Source organism: Neopelma chrysocephalum, unplaced genomic scaffold, assembly GCF_003984885.1.
Source record: "Neopelma chrysocephalum unplaced genomic scaffold, ASM398488v2 Primary Assembly neopelma1_77, whole genome shotgun sequence".
Taxonomy (NCBI): domain Eukaryota; kingdom Metazoa; phylum Chordata; class Aves; order Passeriformes; family Pipridae; genus Neopelma; species Neopelma chrysocephalum.
Window position 1 is genome coordinate 8,384,308 of NW_020897738.1, and position 21,319 is coordinate 8,405,626.

Consider the following 21,319-nt stretch of genomic DNA (forward strand, 5'->3'; position numbering starts at 1 on the left):
AAACATGTTCCAGCTTAGAGATTCCTGCATTTAAAACCTTTCCCTGTTGAGAGGAAAGGCCCGTTTCCCACCTGCTTGTACCAGGTGAGGCTTTCCCTGGTGTCGGCTCATTCCTGCATTTTCCAGAGTGGCACTTGGGAAGTGACCTCTGGCAGTGCTGTGGGTTTGCATTGTTGTGCATTCCCACAGTTCTTGGCTTGGGCTTGCAGCTCTGGGGACAGCACCTTACACAGTCCTGAGCCTGTGCCTTTGCTCCTGGTGTCGCTGGCCCGAGTGCCAGGGCCCCAAGTGCCAGGGCAGCCAAGCTGGGCAGGCTGGGCAGTGTTCTCAGGTCTGGCCTGGACTGTGCAGGCCTTGCAGTTGCTCTCTGGGGCTGAAAAGGAGGAGTGACAAACCAGAGCTGTTTGGTGACAGGAACAAGGAGCCACCCCCGGGGCGTGTGAGCGGTCACCAGGCTCTGCCAGCTGGGTCCTCTCAGGAGGAGAAAGGAAACCAGTCAGTCATGGAATTCTGGGCCCTCTGTGAGGCAGGAGCAGACACACCAGAAGCCCCTGTGGTCAGTGGGAGCAGCAGCAGTGCTGAGATCTAAGAGAATCAGTGTGGATGTTTGACCTTGTCAGTGTTGTTCTGATATTCCTGTGATGTAGCAGACAGCATCTGGAAATTCAGGTTTTCCCTCCCAGGGAAACACAACATGATCAATGCCACGCTTGGTATTGATCTCGTGTGCATGGGCCAGATTGCTGTCTGGTTAAGGAGTCCCCAGTGCCAGGCACATCATCCCTGTGCCCAGCTCCTCCTGCCATCAGCTGTCAGAGGTGTGAGCCCAGCCAGAAGGAGCTTCCCTGGAGGGAGCAGGCAGGATTGCCCAGGTCCAGGAGCATTGCTGCTCTCCTGGCATATTGATCTGCTGTCAGGGACATCACCAGCCTGAGAAGCTTGAGCAGTCTTTTGTCTTCAAACACTGTAGTGTTTGAGACAGGAGTGAGGGACAAGCAGTAAGAAAGAGTACCTTAGGCACAGCATTTCTGCAGGCAGGAGTGCTCACTCCAGCTTAGTCTCAGGTCTGCCTGAGTGGCAGGAGCACTGACCCTCTGCAGGGCTGGCAGTGCCACACAGTGAGACCCTGCAGAGCTGGCAGAGCTTTGAGGAGAATTAGTTTTATATTCACTTCCGTATGTGAGCCAGGATTTTGAACCAAGGCCCACTGTGAGCTGTTGCAGTGGTGCTGCAGGGCCTGGGCTGTGTTCTGGGAGCTTGCAAACACCCCTGTGAGCTGGTGATGGGATTGTGTTTGATGTGTAGCTCACAAAGCAGAGACTCTGTGTGCATTCTGTGGACATGAGAGGGGAGAGAATGTTATCTAATGTTTGATTTTTAGATACAAATTACATTTCAAAACAGACTCGCTTTTGGAATAACGGGATTGTCCTGTTCCTTTCAAAATAAAATGCATTCATTTATCACTGGAGTAAATAAAAATAACTTCAGATTAGAGGAGCTGGCAAGAGAGCAAGTGTTAACATTTCATGTACTGTACTCCAAGGTCAGATGCAAGTCTTCTGGGACCGGGGTAAAGGAAGCTATTTACATGCACTCTCCATTTTAATCATTCAGCCGAAGGGCTTAATGTTAACTCCATCCAGAGCATTGTTGCTTGTAACAATGGTGTTTGTCAAAAAAACCCAAATAAAAAACATTGCCAAAGGTGACCTACAAATGCTTCAATGTGCTGCAGTTCACCCACGTGCCTCCTCTCCCTGTCAGGGCACATCCTCAGCAGCTCTCCCGTCCCTGCCGGGGATTCCCTGCCCTGGCAGCCCCCGGGACAGAGCATTCCCCTTGGAACCAGCAGCTTGGGTACTGCTCCAGTTATCGGCACCAACTTCCAGATCCTTATTAAGTACTGGTCCTCCAGAGCCCCTGCAGCTGATTAGTGAGGAGAGAAGGCAGTTAACAGCACATCTCCAGTTGCCAAGAGACTTAGCTGCATATGCTTGGAAAAGACTTTGTATTGGGCAGCCTGTCAAACACTGTTGGGAGAAGTGCTGCTTGCAGGTCCTTTGGAGAGGGAAAACTGTATTAGCTTTAAAATGTGTGCTCACAGAAAACAGAAGTGCTGGAACTCACACAAGGTCAAAATGGGTTGTGTTTAATTGAGCCACCTCTCTGTTGAATTGCACATTCTTTGGATATGAAGTGGAATATAACCAACCTTTTACAAAGCGTGCTCTGTAAGAGAAGGTACTTTGATGACAGCTTGTGCAGCTTGGGAAATGTAAAGAATAATAGAAATAACAAAAGACAGTTTGCTTTCCCAGGCACCCCCGTTTCTCCTGCACTCCCTTGCCCTCCCGTTTCCTTTCCTTGCTGCCTTTCTGTCTTCCCTGCAGTCATCCCTGGGTTGTTTTTTGCATACCTGCACACTTGGTAGTGCTGGTAACGTTCCTGTTACATCCTTTGGGGTGGGGGTTTGCTTGCTTCCCTTTTTAACCAGCATGCCATTGCTGCTTTCATTGTGGGAGTATGTGGTGAGCTGGGAAGAGTTTACATCATTTTAAGAGCTTTTGTGTGACTTAGTAGATTAGTTGGAAAGGTCACACACTGTGGTGTTCATTTGCTAAATAGAAAAACTCTTCTTAAGCATTCCCTCAAGCCTGATTTGAGTCTCATGTGTCCCATATTATTCTGGTGGTTCTTTTCAGTATTATTCAAAGGCTGTTCTGCCTGTCTTCAGAGCTCCTGCTCAGTGGTGGATGCTGCATTCGTGATTGAGTCTCTGCAGTGAGTGCCAGAGCTGTCCTGACTTGCACTGTACCTTGAAGGGAAAGCCACAGGGACTGTTCAGAACTTTCCCCCTGTTATTTTGCCTTGGTTGCTCGCAGAGTTTGCTGTGCCTGAGCTGTGTGACACTCAGTGTTCTGCCTGTCTCTGCATGGAGCTGCATTCTGCAGCAGCCCTGCCAAGCCCTTGGCTCTCCTGGAGCTGGCTGTGTCCTCGCTGCTGCTAAGCCTTTCAATTAGAAGAATCTTGCAAGTTTATGTTGGCATTCAGGCTGCTTTGTGCAGCGGGTGCTGAAGCCCAGCATACAGATGGAATGGAGCTGATGGGTCGGGTTTTTTAGGGATCTGATTACTGGGTTTGTAAAAGTAACCAGCTGCCTCCCCAGCCTTCTGTGGGGTTTTCCATTGCTGTGCTGTGAAAGCCCAGCGCGGGGTGAGGCGTTCCTGGAGAGCAGGGTTGAACTGCTTTGCTGCTCACATGTTCTGAAAACATTTCTGTAGCAGATAATTCCGAGCTCTGGTGTACAAGTGGCAGACAATGGAGAGCACGGGCTGGGATGAAGGTACCAGCCTGCTGTCAGCAGAGGGCAGGAGTCCAAGGGCTGCGCAGCTTTTCCTTTTGTGCCGAAGCTAATTGTTCGTTTCTTTTACTGACGTGATTCTTTACTCTTTTTTTCTCTTTTTTTTCTTTTGGCTCACAGCTCCCCGGTTGCTGAGGGAGCTGCTTTCTTTGCTCTGCAAGGTCTGTTAGTAGTGACCTTGCAGGGAAGGTGCGTTCCGGGCTCCTCTCGCTCCATCTGCCGGTCGCTGCCTCAGCTGCTGGGATTGCCCAGCACAGCAGCCCCTGAGCTCCCCATCCTGCCCTCCCCTCGGGGCTGGGGGCACGGAGGGCATCTCTGGCTGTGCTGGCATCCCAAAAGGAGTCCAGGTGGTGCTGCACCTTCTCTGCGTTGGGGACCAGAGTGCAGGAAGGGAGAACCAAACCGCTGGTGGGCACCTGCCTGTGCACACTGCAGGGATGAGTTGCTACCAGGGTTACCTTCAGTGCTGGTTTGGTTTTTCTTCCCCCTAGGGTTAGATGTTGTTGTTTTCCTGAGGTGTTGCCAGCATCCTTCCAGCTTCTTAGGAAATTTGCCATTGTTTTACACCCCAGCCCAGGGGTTTGTATGGATAGGAAAGGAAGCAGCCTGTTTCTGCTGCAGCAGTGGATCTCTCAGCTGACCAGTGTACGTGTGTGTGTGATTTCCCATGCCTGTAGGAGGGCAATAAATCCTAAATGGAATGGGTGGTGAAGGGGGATAGATTTAGCAGCCTTGCTCCAGGGAGAGTTGTCTGAAGTTGGGCTCAAGCAGGTGTATCAGGGACAGGCACCTGTGCAGTGTCCTGTGTTATTGCCAGGATGGAGCTAAGGACAGGCACAGGGTCAGCATTGCCTGCATGAAAGCAAATAGTCTTGTGGAGAAGATAATCCAGAACTGCTGCATCATTCTCATCACAGGGACTGAGTGTGGAAGGCATGGAGATGGCTAATGAGCCCCAGCTCATTCCTCAGGTGTTTTCAGGACTGACATTGCTGTCTGTGCTGTCACTGTCCTGTGGGTAAGTGGAGGATAATCCACGTGCCACCTCCTGGTAGTGGAGCCTCGCACAGAACTAATCCATTGGCCAGTTTTTAGCAGCTCTGCTGTGAAGAAGCTCATGTTCCTTTTTCTCAGAAGGATGGGACTGCAGCCCTGCTGGAGGTGAGTCTCAGAGGAAGGTGTTCTCTGTGACAGGGCTGTGGTCACTGGGGGATGCTCAGACCCTGCTCACAGTGATATCAGAGTTCGAGGTGTGTCTCTGAAAGGCAAAAGCTGACACAGGGAACTTGTTTACTGTGCAATGAAAAAAAGCAATAAATGCCTTATCTCTACGCTTTTCCAGGAGGAAACAGTGTAGATTGCAACTCAGCACAAATCCATAACTGATGGAAAAGTTTCATTTATTCGAGGAAAATTATCTTTTTAAGGGCAGTGCTGAGTCTGGGCTATAATTAAAGCAGCTTTTTAAAGACCAAGAAAAACAGTGGATGTTGTTCTCGTTTGATGTATTATCTATCACTAATGACCCTCTTTCCTCATTTTCATTAAAAAAAAATGGATATAGGTAGTTAGCCATATATTGCATAAAAGTAGCATTACCTGAAAAAATAATTAAGATGATCTTGAAATTAAGGAAATCAGTTTTGAAGAGAAGCAGGTGCTTAATGGAGGTGAGACCAGCTGTGCTTCCAGGAACGTGCTTGAAGCGCTTCGTGGAAAAATGTTAGAGGCCTCCCTGCAACACTGGAAGGAAATTTATAATAATTCAGACAAATTGCATCCTATAAATAGCAGAGCTGGATTCATTAGGACAGGAAGCAGATGGAGAAAATATGAAACTTGTTTGTTTCTTTTTAAGGCACTATAATGCTTATGAGAAGTGTCAGGTTGCTGTCAATGAGGGGAAACCCTCCAGTGCAGCAGTAACTATTAGGTTCTCATCCCTGCTAATGAGCAGCCATCCATGAGGGACATTCTTCAGACTTGGCTTCAGCAAACCCTGCTGCCTTCCTCTGGCAGAGCCAGGCTGACAGCAGTGCTGCAGTGCTGGGAGATGCAGCAGGGAGGGGAGCAGGGGAGACAGGAGGGGGGCTGGAGTTCCCTCTGTGGTCTGCAGCCCTTGCTAACTCAGTTTTAAACAGATGCCAATAGGGAGGAGGCATAAATATGGTTGGAAAGGGGGGATGTGTGGAGTGAGGTGGGAATCATCCACCAGCTGGCTGAGGAGCTGTGCCCCAAAGCAGGAAGGTGCTGGTAGAGCAAATGCTGTGCATTATTGAGGAGAGAAGGTGATGGCATTTTTGAGATGCTCTTACATTAGTAAAGAGGAAAAAGGAGAGGCTTTCATGCATGGAGAGAGGTAATGACAGGAGCGGGTGGGAGCCGTGACTGGAATGCAGCTGTGACAGGAGGGGAGCAGAGGTGAGAGGGTTGGAGCATCCTGCTGTTCACACACAGGGAGGTGCTGGAGAGGGAAGAGTGTCCAGCCAAAAAGAACGTGCAGACTGACAGAAGGGGCCCATCACAGACTGCACTGAGGTAACAGCACGGGGTGAACGTGTGGGGCTGTGCCCAGGTGTGCTGAGTTGTAGGTGGGCACTGTAAACCAGCAGCCTGGCTGAACAATTGCATCCTGGGGCACCACGGGCAGGTCTGAGCTCACAGACAGGAGCAGCAAATGTTCTGTATGAACATCATCTGTTAATGAACCTGCCTTCTCATCTCTGCTGCTGATCTGATTGACGTTTCAGCAGAGCTTCCCTAAAAGATAAGGCAGTGTCAGAATTCCAGCAGGCTGTCCTGAGAGGTTTGAAGTGTCAGTGTTCAGGAAAGGAACACTGGGTGCTTATCAGCAGTGTTTTTTCTGGAGGAGTTCTTAGATTGCCAATTCACCTTGTGAAGTGGCAGGGGAAAAAGGTGATATGAAGGTTGTGGTGGAGTCAGATAATCACAGCCTTACTCGAGGAATGGAGAAGAGCTGCACAGCTGCTCGTGCCTCATGGATTAAGTGAGGGCAGTTTTTCCTCTGCGTTCAGTATAGAGGGCAGTGATCCCAGTGCAGGGGGAGGACACTGGAGAAGAGGCAGGTCGCTGGTGTGGGTTGGCAGGATGCCTTTGGGGATTGCCACCTGTTGCAGTTGCACATGTCTGTGGGGTGTCACACAAGTGGTGGCATTCCCAGCAGTCCCAGAGATGGAGCAGGTTCACTCTGCACTCACTGCAGGAGGGTGCAGGATGCTGAGACTGAGCACAGAAAGCAGGAGCCAGCACAGGGCAGCTTGTGGATCCTCACACATAGAGCAGTTTTTTGGCATGGAGCAAAGAAACCCTTGGCTAAGTGTGTTTTCTTATTTTCAGTGGGATAAGCACCCCCTGTATTCCCAGGGGTTGACACAGCCTGTGTTCATGGGTGGTGTTGTACAAGGTTTAAAGCAGTGCTGAGTTCTGAGACTTTGACTCACGTAGCCCCACAGCAGTAACTGCTTTGAAAAATGTGGAGAAGCAGATTTAAAACCAAGGCTTTAATTTCATAAACCCTTTACCAAAAGAGAATTTTAAAAAGGAAAAAAATGATAGAATATCCACAGGACAGGAGAGCATTGCTTAGTTTTCTTGCTTGTAGGTTTGATCTGAGATGTCTAAAATATGATAATCTGTGATACATGCTGAAAAAAAAATGTATATGAGAGATGGGTGATTTTTGAAAAGCAAGTACTGAAGAGAGGAAGTGATTTGTGTTTGTGGTTTTTCTGTCTTCCTAGTGGAAAACTTGCTTTGAATTATGTTCCACTTCTAGGACAGCATCTGATGAGGTGAAAAACATCCTTTTCATGTGTACAAATAATAATCAAAAAATTTTTCTGCTCAAAACAAGCTTCAAATTCCCTCTTTGCCCAAGTTCCTTCACACCTTTATGCTTTCTTTGATGTCATGTTTTTCTCAGAATCCTCTCCTAGGTAGTGCCTGCTGAACCTTACTCAGTGCAAACAGCCCAACAGCCACCAAACCTGCTGCAGGGACTGTACATGTGGCTGTGTTGACCATGGTTGTTGTGCCTTCCTGCCCTCACCAGCACACTTGAGGGGGGTCAGCTTTGTGTTCACCACTCCAAGCAGCACCCAGTGTGGCCAGTCCTCTAACAGGGTGCTTGGCATGTTCTGCCCTCTCTGATGCAGTGTCTCGTGCTGCACTTGGTGGAGAAAGGTGGATAAAAATTGCTTCAAATTATGCAGCAGCTTGGAATGATGAAGTTCTTGCCTAACACCCTCTTTTTAATGTGGGTGGATGGGTAAGTCCTGATCCTGTGGCTGAGGAGGGGCACGGATGCTCCTGTCAGTCACTGAGCAGCACAAAAGGAGTTGGGTGCCCGGGCTGGGAATGGCTCTCATTGCTGTCCTGCTGGAATGCAAAGCTGAGCCAGTGGCTCTGGACATGCAGGTGACAGGGGGGTCTGTCTCAGCTCCCAGGGTGGTACAATGCCAGAGTATTTCTTTACTGAATATTTGAACTGGTATCAGTGTTTCTCCCTGCCCCTCCCAGCTGGGGTTTCTAGTCACTTGGACATCTTGCCTCTGTCTTTGTCCCCTGTGTGTGGAGGGGGTGGCTGATAGGATGTGTAGCTTGTTCTCCTTGGCCCTGCTTTTTGTGTCTCCAAAGGTAGGGAGAGAGATTTGAATGAAAACAGGAGTGGCAGGGTGAATTTGCAGCCCAGTCTAGGGATGCAGTAAGAATTGTTTCAGGCAAAACTTGTCTCTTGTCACCTTGTCCTTACATGCATACTAGGCAGTGTGTAGATAGCAGAGATTTCAGAGAGAATTGTCAGCCTGAAGACAAGCAAGGAGCCCTTCAGCCCACGGGAATGTTCCCTGCAGGAGTTGCTGTCTCTGCTGTTTTCCACAGCCATGGATGGAATGTCCTGGACCTGGTAGGAGCCCTTCTTCCTGTGGGGCAGCAGCTTCCTCTTGGCTGTTCTCTTATGTGGTTAAATACAGGTGTGCTCTGTGCTTGTTCATACATTGTCTTCTCTGCTTCTCTTGCTTCTGTCCTCCTCTCCCCCCTGCAGGCTTTGAGTTGCTGTACCAGCCCGACGTGGTCCGACTGTACCTCTCCATCCTCACTGAGAGCCAGAACTTCAACACTCTGGAAGCTGCAGCAGGAGCTCTGCAGAATCTCAGTGCTGGCAACTGGACGGTGAGTGCAGCCTTCTCTGCAGTCTCTTGGCTTCCTTCCTGTGAGTACAGAACAAAGCAATGTCCCATTGTGAGGGCACTGGTATTTTTGCATTTGCATCTCCTTTAAAAAGGAGGGAGGTGGGAAAGCCAAAGAATTTATTTCCATTTGCTCACTGAAGGTGTTTTGCATCTTCTGGACAGATGGTTTACATAGTGGAAGTGTCACTGAGCTCATGACAGTTAACCATGAACAAGTTTTAGTACTTAAGCCACTTAACCATTACTTTGTCCATTCAGAAGACCTTGGTGCTAGATAATTAAGTGTCCTGAATACTTAATTTGTTGGCTTGTCAGATTGTTTAGGAAGCTGCACTCCCAGTGTCCTTTGATGTCCTCTGTGAAGCATCCCCAGCACTAATCAGGCAGTTCTCCCAAAGGTTTGCCTGGTCATTTCTAGGAGCACATGGCACAGGGGGACTCATCAGCAGCCTGAGGGTCAGCAGGATGGTGTTTCACAGCTGTCTGGAATCCAGCTTAGTTTAAAGTCATTCATGAAACAGAATAAAGGCATGAAATAGGAGGAGGAGGAAGATAACAGATGCTTTAGATGCTTTACCGTTTCTTCCAAATGACCTCTTTTTTTTCCTGATCCAGAGGGTTGTGTTTTCCCACTGAGGTAGGTACAGAACAGCTGCTGATGGATGACCCTCCTTCCACCCATTTCTGTGCTCTTTTCCCAGCAGCTTCCTCAGCTGCAGGATGAGCTTCTACATCCTTTCTCCCTTGGTGCCTGATGAACTTGAATGATGGGTTAGACAGTGCAATGCACCAGCACACACACCAGAACTGGTCTTTGCAGGGAAAGGCTGGCTTGCAGCACGGGAGGGACAGGGGCAGGGGCAGGGCTGAACTCACAGTGTGCTGTTGTTCAGGACTGAACTCACAGTGTGCTGTTGTGCAGGGCTGAACTCACAGTGTGCTGTTGTGCAGGGCTGAATTCACAGTGTGTGCTGTTGTACAGGGGCAGGGGCAGGGCTGAACTCACAGTGTGCTGTTGTCTCTTCCCTGTTTGCTGCCAGTGGTCCACCTACATCCGAGCCACGGTGCGCAAGGAGCGGGGGCTGCCCGTGCTGGTGGAGCTGCTCCAGTCTGACTCAGACAAGGTGGTGAGGGCCGTGTCCATCGCCCTGAGGAACCTGTCCATGGACCGGCGCAACAAAGACCTCATAGGTACCTCCTGACCTTCTCCAGCCAGACCCTTGGGAGACCCCCCATATCCTGTCCCCTGTGCTGAGGACTCGTCCTGTGTGCAGTCCCTGCAGCCACCACATTGGGGGCTGTCAGCTCAGGGTGTATTTACAGCCCACTCAGACAAGCTGTGGTTTGAGGGAAGTTTCTAACCCGGGAGTAAAATCAGATGTAGACTTTTGCAGGAGGAATGTGTGTGGAGATGTGCAGAGGATTGGGTGGGTTAAGAGGTTTCTGGTCTCTTCCTTAGCTCTGGCTGACATGGCACTGGTGCTCCTGGTCACACACACGTGATGGTCACAGAGACGCAGTGGGAGTGTGGCCCGTGGCACATTGAGCAAACCTGGGGAAGTGCAGTGAGCTCTAAAGTTGTACCTTGGGTTTTTTTGCTTCCTCCTTCCCTTCTCATCTTTTTGTGTGGTGATACTTGCAGCAGCTGGACACCCAGCAACTTGATATTCTTCAAGTTAGTGTTGACAGTGCTCTAGCTCCTGTCCAAGGTGGTAAATAAGCATTCACCTGCCCTAAGCAGGAATCTTCAAAGATTCACTCGAGTTTTCCCGGACGTATTTGTTTAAACTCTAACTTTGTCAGGCCAAGAAATATTGGTGACATGTTCAGGGCCACCATGGCAGTTGATACCAGCAAATAGCAAGCTGGGATCCTGCCTTAATACATCAGGTTCTCTTTTGAATAGTTCAGAGGTGCAGCCAGGCCAGTGGCACAGACGGACACCTGGGAGGGACAAAGTTCAACCTCCCTGGTTTTTCTTCAGTCCTGTACATGGAGAAGGGTAACTGCACCCAGGAGGAAATGCTCTCACCTTTGCTGGGAGAAGATTAATAAATGCATGGCTGCACACCTTGCCCCAGAAGGCCTCTTACAAGGCTGAGTTGAGTAAGCCATGTGTGTGTATTAGCATGAATATGTGGCATTGGCAGCAGCTACTGGATGCTTTTTTTGCCTCAGGCTTTGCAAAATGTGATAGATGCTGGCTGTAAAATTCTCAATAAAGAGTGCTTTTTTCTCCCCTCTCAATACTTTTTAGCATTTATGATGAAGGACTTTGTCTTGGGTATCAACTCTCAATCTCCTTGAAACAAGGGATGATAAATGCCCTGTGAAGCTACAGTCTTGAGGTTCAAAACATGTGCACTGTAAAGTTTTTCTTGACATGTCAAATGCCCTTGAGTTCTGTCATTCAGGATGGGGAGCTGAATTGATTATTAGGGCTGCCTAATGGTATCTCTTCCCCCATCTAGGTAGTTATGCCATGGGTGAGCTGGTAAGAAACTTGCCCAGCAGGCAGCAGAGGTCTGCAAAGAACCTGGAGGAGGATACAGTGGTTGCAGTGTTGAACACCATCCATGAAATCATCACTGACAGCTCCGAGAACGCCCGGTCTCTGATCCAGACCCAGGGCATTCAGAAGCTGGTGGCCATCAGCAAGTCCAGGTGAGTGACAGCGACAGCAGAATGCAGGAGAATTCCCTGCAAACCTGGAAATGTCTCCATGAACAGCAGCTGTTGGTTTGTGAGGTGCTGGAGCATCCCAGCCTTTGGGAGCTCTGATTTCAGCAGCTGATATCTGCAGAGTAGGAAGCCAGCAGCTTTCATAGGGTTACCTGATGAAGGGGAGTTGAGCAGTCACTTGAGTCACGTTGGGATGTGCTCTCTCCTCCTCAGAGACATCTCAGCACCACATCTGCACTTAGACAGCATTAGGAGTGAAACCATGGTCTTGGTTTTGGTGTGGGAGGCCTTTTCCTGTGGCACTGTTCCATTCCTGAAATGCCAGGGATGAAATCTCTGTCTGTCAGGTGAAATGGTTAATGATGGGTAGTGGCTGTTCTGGCCAAAGGGCTGTTGCTGGTCAGCTGAAGTGACCAGTTTTTCCTCTGCAGTTCTGTTGCAAACCTGTGCTGTGGCTGCTTCACAGACTTTGTGTTGTGTGACTCAGCCAGTTACATGTTGTAGGTGCCTTTTCAGCAAACTTTTGGGAGAGAAGCTAAAGTAGCTTTGTTGGATTCCATTGTTATGAAATATGAGAGCTGACCAAAAATCTAGGCCTCTTTTATTTTACAGAGGGTGCTTGTGTATTGACCTAGTAGGGAATGGATAAAAATTCGTTTTCTGTTTAAAAACAGCTTATTTTTTTGCTGACTTGGATTACTTTGTAAGGTATTCTAAATCCATGGAGTGACTTCATTGAATTGTGAGGGATATAGATACATTGGGGGAAGGTTTGAAAAGTGGCATAGAACATTTTTTTTTTTCATTGGATTGTTGGGTTTTTTTCCTGAATAAATCCAGGCAGGATAGAATCTGGTTTTTGTTGATGATAGCTACAAGAGAAAAGGGTCACCCTGGCCTCAGTGCTTGTCCAGCAGTACGTGTGAAAACCCAAAAATGTGCACAATTTGCAACTTTTCGATTTCTGTTTTTGTCAGCAAATAGCTCTAGGTATGAAGAAGTCACATATACACCATAACTCAGGTTCAGTCAGTAGCTGTGTGGAGTTCTGGGTTATCAGCACAGGAATAGTCTGACATGGCTTGGCACTTAAGCTCTGTTTTTATCTTGCAAAGCAGCCAGTCTCCCCGAGAAACAAAAGCAGCCTCTCACATTCTTCAGATGATCTGGAGCTATAAAGAGCTACGGAATGCCCTGCAGAAGGATGGGTGGAACAAGTCCCACTTCCAGGTAAAGGTGCTGGATCTTGGGGTGGTGTTGGAAATGCCTGAGTGGAAAATGTCCTGGTTTAGTGTAGGATTGCAGTGTGATAGATGGTGGGCTTCACTTCCAGGTGACAGCACACTGGATTGTATTCTGCTCAGTCCCACCACCGTGCAGGTACCTGCTGGCTGTGCTCCTGTGCTCTGGGGATGGAGCTCTCTAGGTTTGGGAACTTTGACACCTCTTACAGGCCAAATGCCCCAGTTTTACTGGAGGAAGAATCAGCATGTCTTGTCTTAGTTGTGTCTCTTTTGAAACATTCCCTGTAGCAGCACAGGGCTGGGCTTGACCTGCAGCCTCTTCATCTGTCCTTGTGGGAAGGTTTTGCTCCTTTCACAGAGCAGCAGTGCTGCTGTTTAAATAAGAGGAAAAAAATTCCGCCAGCAAATCTGTATGAAAATAGAAAAATACTCCAGTGCCATATTATCAGCAGCAGGGGGGGGATGCTCAGCAGCATCCATAATCTCTCTGATAGTGTTGGTTTGTTTGTTTTTCTTGTTGCATTTCCCTGAGTGGCAGCTCTGTGTTCATGTGGGTTTTGTCTCTAGTCGGTGTCGGCGGCTCCGAAGGGCTCCAAGGGTCCTGCTGGCAGGTCTGGCTACGATGACAGCACCCTGCCCCTGGTGGACAAGAGTCAAGGTCAGTTCTGCTCTTCAGCCCAAGGTCTGCTGTGCTTTGCTTGCTTGTTTTCTGGATTTGCTACAACTGTGTTGCAGCATGGGGGGTAAAAATGTATTATTTGTGGTGATTTTACCCCACAGTCCCAAAATGGTCAGTCCTTATTACCTGCATATGGATGATATTCCTTCCCTTATGGAATTGCACTGTTGGTAGTGTTTTCTCAACTTTATGCAACATAATCAGTTAAATCTCCCTGGGAATGGGCTTGACCTCACCCCTGCTCAGTCCTGGAGTCTGTTCCTTTCTGAACAAACATTCCTGTTCTGGCACAGCTCCTTCCTCTGCTGTGCAGGGGGTTCTGTGGGAGGTGAGTTAATCCCAGCTCCAGCTAAACCTGCCTGTGCTTTCCATACCAACTCTGGTGCAGATCTAGCTTTGGTTTCAGTGGAGTTGCTCTGTCCCTGGGCCTGGTTCTGGTTTCTCACAGCAGGTTTTTCGTGGTGCCCTTTGTCTGGTTTAACTGCAGGTTGCTGCAGAAGTGGCAGCCCCACACTGCCTGTTTCCACCTTCCCTGTCTTTGATCAGACCTGGAAGATTATGCAGATGAAGGATGATTGGGTCAGTTTGCTGATGTGACAAGAAACTTGTTGTTCTCTTTGTGGCTTAGCTCTCTGTTGGCTCAGCAGGCTGCTGGCTTGGGCTGTGTGCCCTGGGAAGCTGCACCTTCCTTATTTGCCTTCTCTTCTGTTCTGGAGAGACCAGGGAGAAGCTTGTTAATAGTGGTAGGTGGTCCAAAGCAGAATTGTGGTTTCTGTTGTCACTTGGAGAGAGTTCTGTATTACAGTGCCAAAGCAGAAATACAAGGATTACATGAGCTCTCTGGAGAACTTCAGTCAAACTGCCCTTTCTGAGTGGATAACAGTTGAATTGGTTGGGATTTTTTTACAATAATCTCTGCATTCAGTACTTTATGGACCTCTCTGGTTCTGTGACTAATTCAGAAGTAGCAGGTTTTGAGCAAAGCAAATGTAACTTAGGTGGTTTCAATGTTTCTGTGTTACAGATAATGAGAAGTCTGGGAGTCGTGATATGATACCTATGGATGAGCTCGGCCCAGGTAAATCCACTCATAAATCAAACTCTCTGTCTGTTCCAATAGAGCACCCTGTCACTCACAGGAAAGTTCAGCCATTTCTCTAGGAGATATTATTTCAGGTGGATAAAGCTGACATTTAAAAACAGAACATTACCTCACAAAAGATTGGTTGTTGTCTTTTTTTCCTGTGTTTTTTTTCTTTATGGGCACATAGAGTGCACACACCAATTTCTGCACTGCTCTGTGCATCTGTATTGGAGACACACCAACCCACCTTCCATTCTGCTCTTTGGCCCTTGAGGCAGCTGCATTCCCTCTTACACATCTGCAAGTCTGGGCATTCAGAAAGGAAAAAAAAAGAGTTGTGAATTTACTTCAGGGTGTTGCTTGTGTTTAAATCTGTTCTGCCTTTGCTTTGTAGGTAATACCCAAGATAAGTTAGTATGTGTGATACTCCTGGCTCCACTTTTCACTGACCTGTACCTGCTGAGCCTGGCTTTTCCTTCAGGCTGAGCTCAGCTGCTGACTGCAGTGATGTGCTTTGAGATTGATAAGCTCTGTAGTGTAAGACTTGGAAAGGGTTTTTTCTTTACCAAGGTAGATAAAGGTGCTGTATGGTCTCTCAAGAATTTGCTTTATTTCTTCCAATTGACTTTATTTTTATTTAAATATACCTATATTAATGCCTCCAGATCAAACAGCTTGATATTATACTGCTGTTTGTGATTGTAGCTGAATAAAATAGGAAGTTAGAACCAAGCTGAAAGCCAAGCACGTTCAGGAAGTAAAATAACAGGTATATTATTACCTTTTGTGTTCGTAGAAAAATGAGATGCCACCTGCCAGGAATCAACTGTCCATATGTATTTTGCCTCAGGGAACACTGAAACATTTGTTCTCACAATGGAAGAAAACACTTTCGGAGAGGATTGCCTGGCAGGGTGGCTGTGCTGGCAGGAGCTGCAGTCTGGGCAGTGCTCATTGTTGGAGTCTCAGTATTAATTGTTGCCTTCTGCTGTCCTGAGTTCCTGGTACAGCTCTGAGTGCAAAACCAAATGCAGATTAACAGCATGTGCCCAGCATCAGGCAGGTTCTCTGGGCCATTCTGCTCTCCAATCTTCTTATCACCTTCAGGAGATGATATCTGTCAAGTTTTCATGACTCCAGCTCTTGAGTGACTCTGACTCTTAACCCTGTGCTGTTTCAGAGCTCAGCTGAGGAGAGACTAAATCAGTTTATCCAGTTTACTATCCTTAATTCCAGGGAACTGGAATAGCAACTTAGTATTTCATCTCTTTCCTTCAGGCTCTTCCAAATGCTTAGTGTTTTTTGTCTTATGGGCATACTAACATAAGGAGCTGCTCTAGACTATATTTTCTGATTATAACTTGGTTGTGGACTGTTGTATTCTGGAGGTTTTGTTCTTTTTGCACTCCAGAGTGAGCACTTCTGCTGTGCAGCAGCAAGCTCTGTACAGATCTTCCTTGTGCCACAGAAACAATTCTGATGGCTTCTTAGAATGAATCTGAAACATGGGAGAAGCAGTATTTCTAATTTCTTTGCAGAGCTTTGGTCTTTGGGGCAGTGAGGTGTTACTTCTCTGATGCAATCTCCTTCAAGATATTTCTCATTTTATCAGATCAAATCATGAACTGCCTGTCTCTGTGGCTGCTTATCTTGGCAGGGTCCCAGCACAGTGTGTGGATTTGGGAAGCACACACCCCACTGGTGCTGCTCTGCTCACAGACCACACACAGCAGGAGGGATTGCAAAACCTGCTGCAACTTGGACACCAAGAGCAAAGTTCTTGGCCCTCTTTGTTGTTAGATTACTGCCACTGTGCCAGAGCTGGATCTTCCCCTTGCTGCTGTGTCCTGGCTGAGCATGGGGTTTTAATTTTTTAGTAGTATTAAAGATCTGTTGTGCTCTCAGTTGTTTGTGGTTGCAGTGTTTGCTAATGACCTTGCTCCCTGGGAGTATCACAGCTGCCATCCTTCACTTAGTGGCTGCTGCTTTCTGGGGGAAGGTTAAATGTTCCTTTGTATCTTGGCAGTTCCTTTTAAAACTGGTTGTGGCTCACCCATGATGATGGCACTACAAAAATGCAAAGTGATCCAGCCCATCCTCAGGAGTACAATTAACACTGGGTTGTGAGAAGCTGCCACTCAGTTGCTGCGAGTTTGGTTCTTTGGGAGAGTCACCATGTTCCCATCATTTAATACACACCTATGTGACCTGTTTAGTCCTAAATAAATGATGAATCCTTAGATTAGGCCATGGCTTCCCAGCAGTGTTCCATGCCTGTCATCTGAAAGAGAATTATTGGTCACACGTACCCTGGCTGGGTAGCTGGGTGTGCAGCTGTTTTTTTTTCCTTTTTGTTCAAAAGGATTAGCCAGGAATGTCAGGCATCTTCATTGTCAACAAGTAATTGTAAGGCAAGTGTTGTGTAACAACTATTTTCATGCTTTGTGTCCATGTGCTACATGAATAACTCCAGAATGCTTCAGTTATTTTTAGGCAGCGAGGTTAAATAATCTGTTACTGCCCGGGATGTCATAAATCTTTGGTGCCTCAGGTGCTTGCTGCAGGGCTGGGTGCACTTTGGTTGGAGGGGCACAGGAACACTGCAGCTCTTTCCAGTCTGCCCTGGCCCTGGGCAGCTCTGGGATGGGCTTTGGTGCCAGTCTCTGGCTGTGTGTGCAGGTGTCGTGTGGGCAAACGGTGCCTCTTTGTGCCACAGGAACCCCACAAACACATCACTCATGTTTTCCTAATGGCTTATTGCAGGCAAGTAACAAACAGAGAGGGGAGCATTTTGATAGTTTATGTAGAACCTTTTTGTGCTGTTCTAAAAACCCAGTTTGTCAGGATAGGAAAACATTAATGATCCCTCAATTACACAGAGGAAAACAAAAGCCTACAGGGAGCTATAAATTTGGGTGTCATTTACTCCAGATTACAATGCTGTCAAAGCAGAGCAGGTGAGGATCTATTTGTCACTGATAATGAGGGAAATTTGATGCATCATGAAAATAAATTAAGTTTTGCATTGGCTGACAGTGATTCAAAGGAAGGGTTCTGAAATAATTAGAGCCATTTCTTCATAAAACCCTCTCACACTTTTATTCCTTGTGTTCATCAAGCTTTCATGCTCTTCCTTAGTTGTCAGGAGAAAAGGCACCAACAGGTGCTCCTTGGTGATGAAAGTGAGCCCAGGCACAGCAGGGTTTGCAGCAACATTTCCTCCAACTCGACAGCCCTTTCTCTCAGTGCTCTTATGAGGACTCTTCCAAATTATCGTCATGTCCTGCCAGCACTCAGGCTCAGGAAGAGTGGGAATGTGCTGCAGAGCATTCAGAGAATGAACACAGCCAATTAATCAGGCTGCTGAGCAAGGAACTCAGGATTTGGGTTGGGTTTGGAGCTCATTAGCCACAGGGCATGAGATGACAACTCGCTGCTTTCCTTGGGCACACTAAAAAGTGCAGCAGGCTGGGATGAAAACAGGGCTGCTTGCTAATGAGTGCCAGCATCTGGCACTGCTAGAAAAAAAGGGCTCCTCTGGTTTGTTTTTAGCTGTAACAGTGAAGTTGCAGAGCTGGAGCCCGTGAGCAGCAGCTGCTCGTGTTGTTTGGGTGTGATGGTTTGGTTTCCTTTGGGGTGTGATGGTTTGGTTTCCTGTTCTCTGCTGCAGGACTGTGCTCACACCAGCACTGGTTGTGCTGTGGTTGTGCTCCCTGTCTGACTGTGCTGTGGTTGTGTTCCCTGTCTGACTGTTTGTCTCTCCCCAGATGGATACTCCACCATCGACCACCGTGACAAGGAGCGCAAGTACAAGAGCAGCGACCCCACGGGCGATGCCTCGGAGAAGGAACCTCTCAAAGTGAGCTGCTCCCCCTGCCCGGTGCTCCCAGTGCTCCCAGTGCCTCTGAGGGGAAGGGGGGCTGGTGCCCTCAGCGAGGAACACGTGCTAGTTACTCACCTGGGGGCTGCAAAGGGCCTTTTCTTTTTTTCCTCCTCTCCACATAAAGGCATTATTTTGTAGTTCAGCACTTGGCTGACTAGAAAAAAAAACAAAATGCTGCTTTCCGGTGCAGGAGCAAATGCAGGCAACTGCTGTATTCTTGTAAGTGGATGAGTTTGTAAAAATAGAAAGTGCTTGTTCTGTCACCCTTGTCCAGCCAGCATTCCCTGGCCCTAAAGTGTGTAACTGTGCTCAGCCTTTGTTCTCTGCAGTCTGTCACACTGCTTTATTGTTTTCACCACCAGAAGTAGATGTGATCTTGTGTGTCCATGTCCAGCAGTGTGAGCAGTGTGGTGAGCAGCACTCAGTTCTGTAACACTCATTCAGTCCTGATGGTGGACTATGGGCATGGACCAAGGAGATGGAGAGGAAGGAGAGACATGCACAGTTATGTGTGTGCCTTCTAAACCCAAATTTAGACAACTTTCTAATTTAAAAAAAAAATCTTCACACAGCTTTTTGTATTGTGGGTTATGTGCAAATGTGGCTCAGCAGGCTCTGTGTAATTTCTGTTGCATTGTTGTACCTTTTCAGTGGCCTTTTAAAAGTCTGTTAATGCTTTGGCCACCAGTTCTCCCTGGCCTCAGAACAACTTGGGTTTTCCCCTGGGGAGGTAATTTTGAGAAGGAAGGGGGAGGATTCATCAAAACAAGAGGCAGTGGTAGGAAACACTGTTGTTACTCTGCAGAAGGCTGTCCTTAACAACCTTCAGCACCTTGTTGATAATGTCAGAAAATCCAGGTGATTTGAGTGGAAAGAATTAAACTTCAGTCAGGAGAAAGGAAAACCCCCATCACTGAGCAAGGGCAATAAAAACGTGGTTTGGAGAAAAATATTTCCATAGATCATGACTTGGGAAGATGTCCTGCTGCACCAGCCTGTGTTAACCTGCCTGGTCAGGCCTTTCCTGCTGTGTCCTGCCTTTCCCTGGGGGAACACCCTGGGGAATGGCTGTGACCTGCTGGAGGTTTCTCACCTTGGATTGCTCAGGTCGTGCTCTGTGCTCCCCTGCTCCAGTTGGCAAGAGGTGGCTGTGCCTGAGCCAGTATCAACAAAGTGAACTTTCTAGTTCCCTCAGCACAGTTCTAAGATGGTTTGCAAGGATGCAGCAGGAATGGATGCAGGAAGTGGTACAAGAATGTTGATCAACAGGAGCCTGGCAGAAAATGTCTTTCCAAAGAAAATAGGCCAAGGCATGAAAATTAACAAGTACTTGTTATTTTTACCACTCAAAATTCATTGAAGTGGCCCAAGCAGCCCCAACTCCAGTGTATGGCTGAAGTGAAAACTCAGAGTTCAGTGAGTAGCTGCTTTGATTTTCTGAGAAAAAGAGAAAAACCCATTCACCTTGAGAGTGTGTAACCCCCAGTCTGTGCTGTCTCCTGGCTCTGGGGACCTGAGGGGGACCTGAGTTCAGGGCACAGCCAAGGTGTGCAGGGCCCTGCCCTGGGCAGAGCTGAGCAGCTGCTGCTGGTCCCTGTCCCTGTGCTGAGGCTGAGCTGTCCTGGGGGTCCTGTGGCCCCGGGAGCTGTGACAGCCCCGAGGCTCCAGGGAGGAGAATCCTGAGCAACAACTGCAGGGCAGTGCAGCCCCTTGGCTGTTGCAGGTGCTTTTGTCAGTATTGTGCCTTTGCTGATCTTGTTTCTTTCTCTACCACTAATTTTCCCTTGTGCTACTTTAAGCTGACTTGTTTGGTGGTTTTGTTTGATTAATCCGCTCTGTTTTGCTTTAACTCCTCACCCTGTGCTGCAGAATGACACAAATAGGAAAAACATTAACAGGAGTAACAGGGCTTCGGTGAATCTGGTGGATGCCCGTGACATTAAACCCCAGCCTGTTGACTCCTGGGTCTAATTTGCATGCATGGTAGGTCCTTTTAATGGTAATTGGGGCTAGTGATTAACTTCTCTCGTGCATGATCTGTATCACTGTGGAATCTCTTCCAGTCTAACTGCTAACTGGGTGCTTTCAGATAAATGAAAATGCATTTGGAAAAAAGTGTGGTGTTTACATTATTCAGTGTATCTTTAATGAAATGCAATCAAACACCACTCTTTGATTAAAAAATAACCTGTCAAATAAGCAGGCAGCAAATTAATATTGTGAATGATTGGTTGTCAGCTGAAATGTGAAATATTTCTGCTGTTAGGCCATGGGAATGAATTTGAGTGGTGTGTTCCTGTTTCCAATCATTTTTTCCCCCCTCTATGCTCATTATAAGGATTAGTCTGAGACTTAAGGAAAAGAATATCCTTGACTATTTCTGGATGTCCCCTGAGGTTCCCACGTATTCCACAGCCCTGCCCATCTGCAGGAAAGCTGCTGACTGTACACAAGTTACTTTGCAAGGAGAGATAATTTTGGTTGCACAATAAACAGTGACCCACAGCTCCCACTTCTCAATTTCTTTTTTTTTTTCCTGTCACTAAAGAAAGGTGCCTTTGTGTCGCTGTCTGGTTGTCTGCCTTTGCCACGTGCCAAGTTCCTTGGTAATGTCACTGGCCTTTCCTCGCTCCTGCCACTGCTAATCTGTGTCCTGCTGCCTTGCTGGAGTTCCCCTGGTGATCCCTCCTGGCACCCCATCACAGGGTGCTATGTTTGGAACAGCAGGTGTTGTGCCCCTGGCTATGACTAAAGGAGAATTTTACTGACTGTCAGGAAGGCACTGAGCAACTTTCCCATCAGAGTGGACAACAGACCCTTAAAGGCCCAAATCCCAAAAATGAACCATCATCAGTCTGTAATTCTACATGGAAATCCCCTGCATTAGTGGGAGAGAAAACTCCTGGATGGTTTTGGGTGGTGGTATTGGATGTTTTTTCCCCACTCCTTTTCAGTCTGGTATAAATGCTGAGTGTCTGCCATTGTTTCTGCTCTGGGTTGGAAGCCCCTGCCCAGAGCAGGTTTCCAGCATGGGGAGGAGCTTTCCATACCAGAGCAGAGCCTGCACTGTTGGCTCCCCTGGCTGGGCAGTGCTGCAGGCTGGGCTGTGCTGGCTGGGGCAGAGGGCTGAGCTCAGGGTGTGCAGTGCCTGCCCCACTCCTGCATTCCCTGAG

The 21,319-nt window shown here is 47.9% G+C and overlaps 1 protein-coding gene across 12 annotated transcripts in view; it reads left to right on the forward strand.

Annotated features, from left to right (window-relative positions):
• ARVCF (ARVCF, delta catenin family member) overlaps positions 1-21,319 on the forward strand; it is a 155,743-nt gene that overhangs the window by 128,844 nt on the left and 5,580 nt on the right. For 8 of the 12 annotated variants that reach the window (XM_027689413.1, XM_027689417.1, XM_027689414.1 and 5 more), the window contains 8 exons: positions 8,427-8,554; positions 9,615-9,765; positions 11,046-11,238; positions 12,372-12,486; positions 13,068-13,158; positions 14,204-14,257; positions 18,031-18,122; positions 20,016-20,129. In XM_027689413.1, coding sequence (XP_027545214.1) covers positions 8,427-8,554; positions 9,615-9,765; positions 11,046-11,238; positions 12,372-12,486; positions 13,068-13,158; positions 14,204-14,257; positions 18,031-18,122; positions 20,016-20,117 — 926 coding nt within the window. In that variant the 3' untranslated portion in view covers positions 20,118-20,129. The remainder of the gene's footprint in view (positions 1-8,426; positions 8,555-9,614; positions 9,766-11,045; positions 11,239-12,371; positions 12,487-13,067; positions 13,159-14,203; positions 14,258-18,030; positions 18,123-20,015; positions 20,130-21,319) is intronic. The other 4 variants (XM_027689416.1, XM_027689418.1, XM_027689422.1 and 1 more) reach the window with 2 other exon arrangements.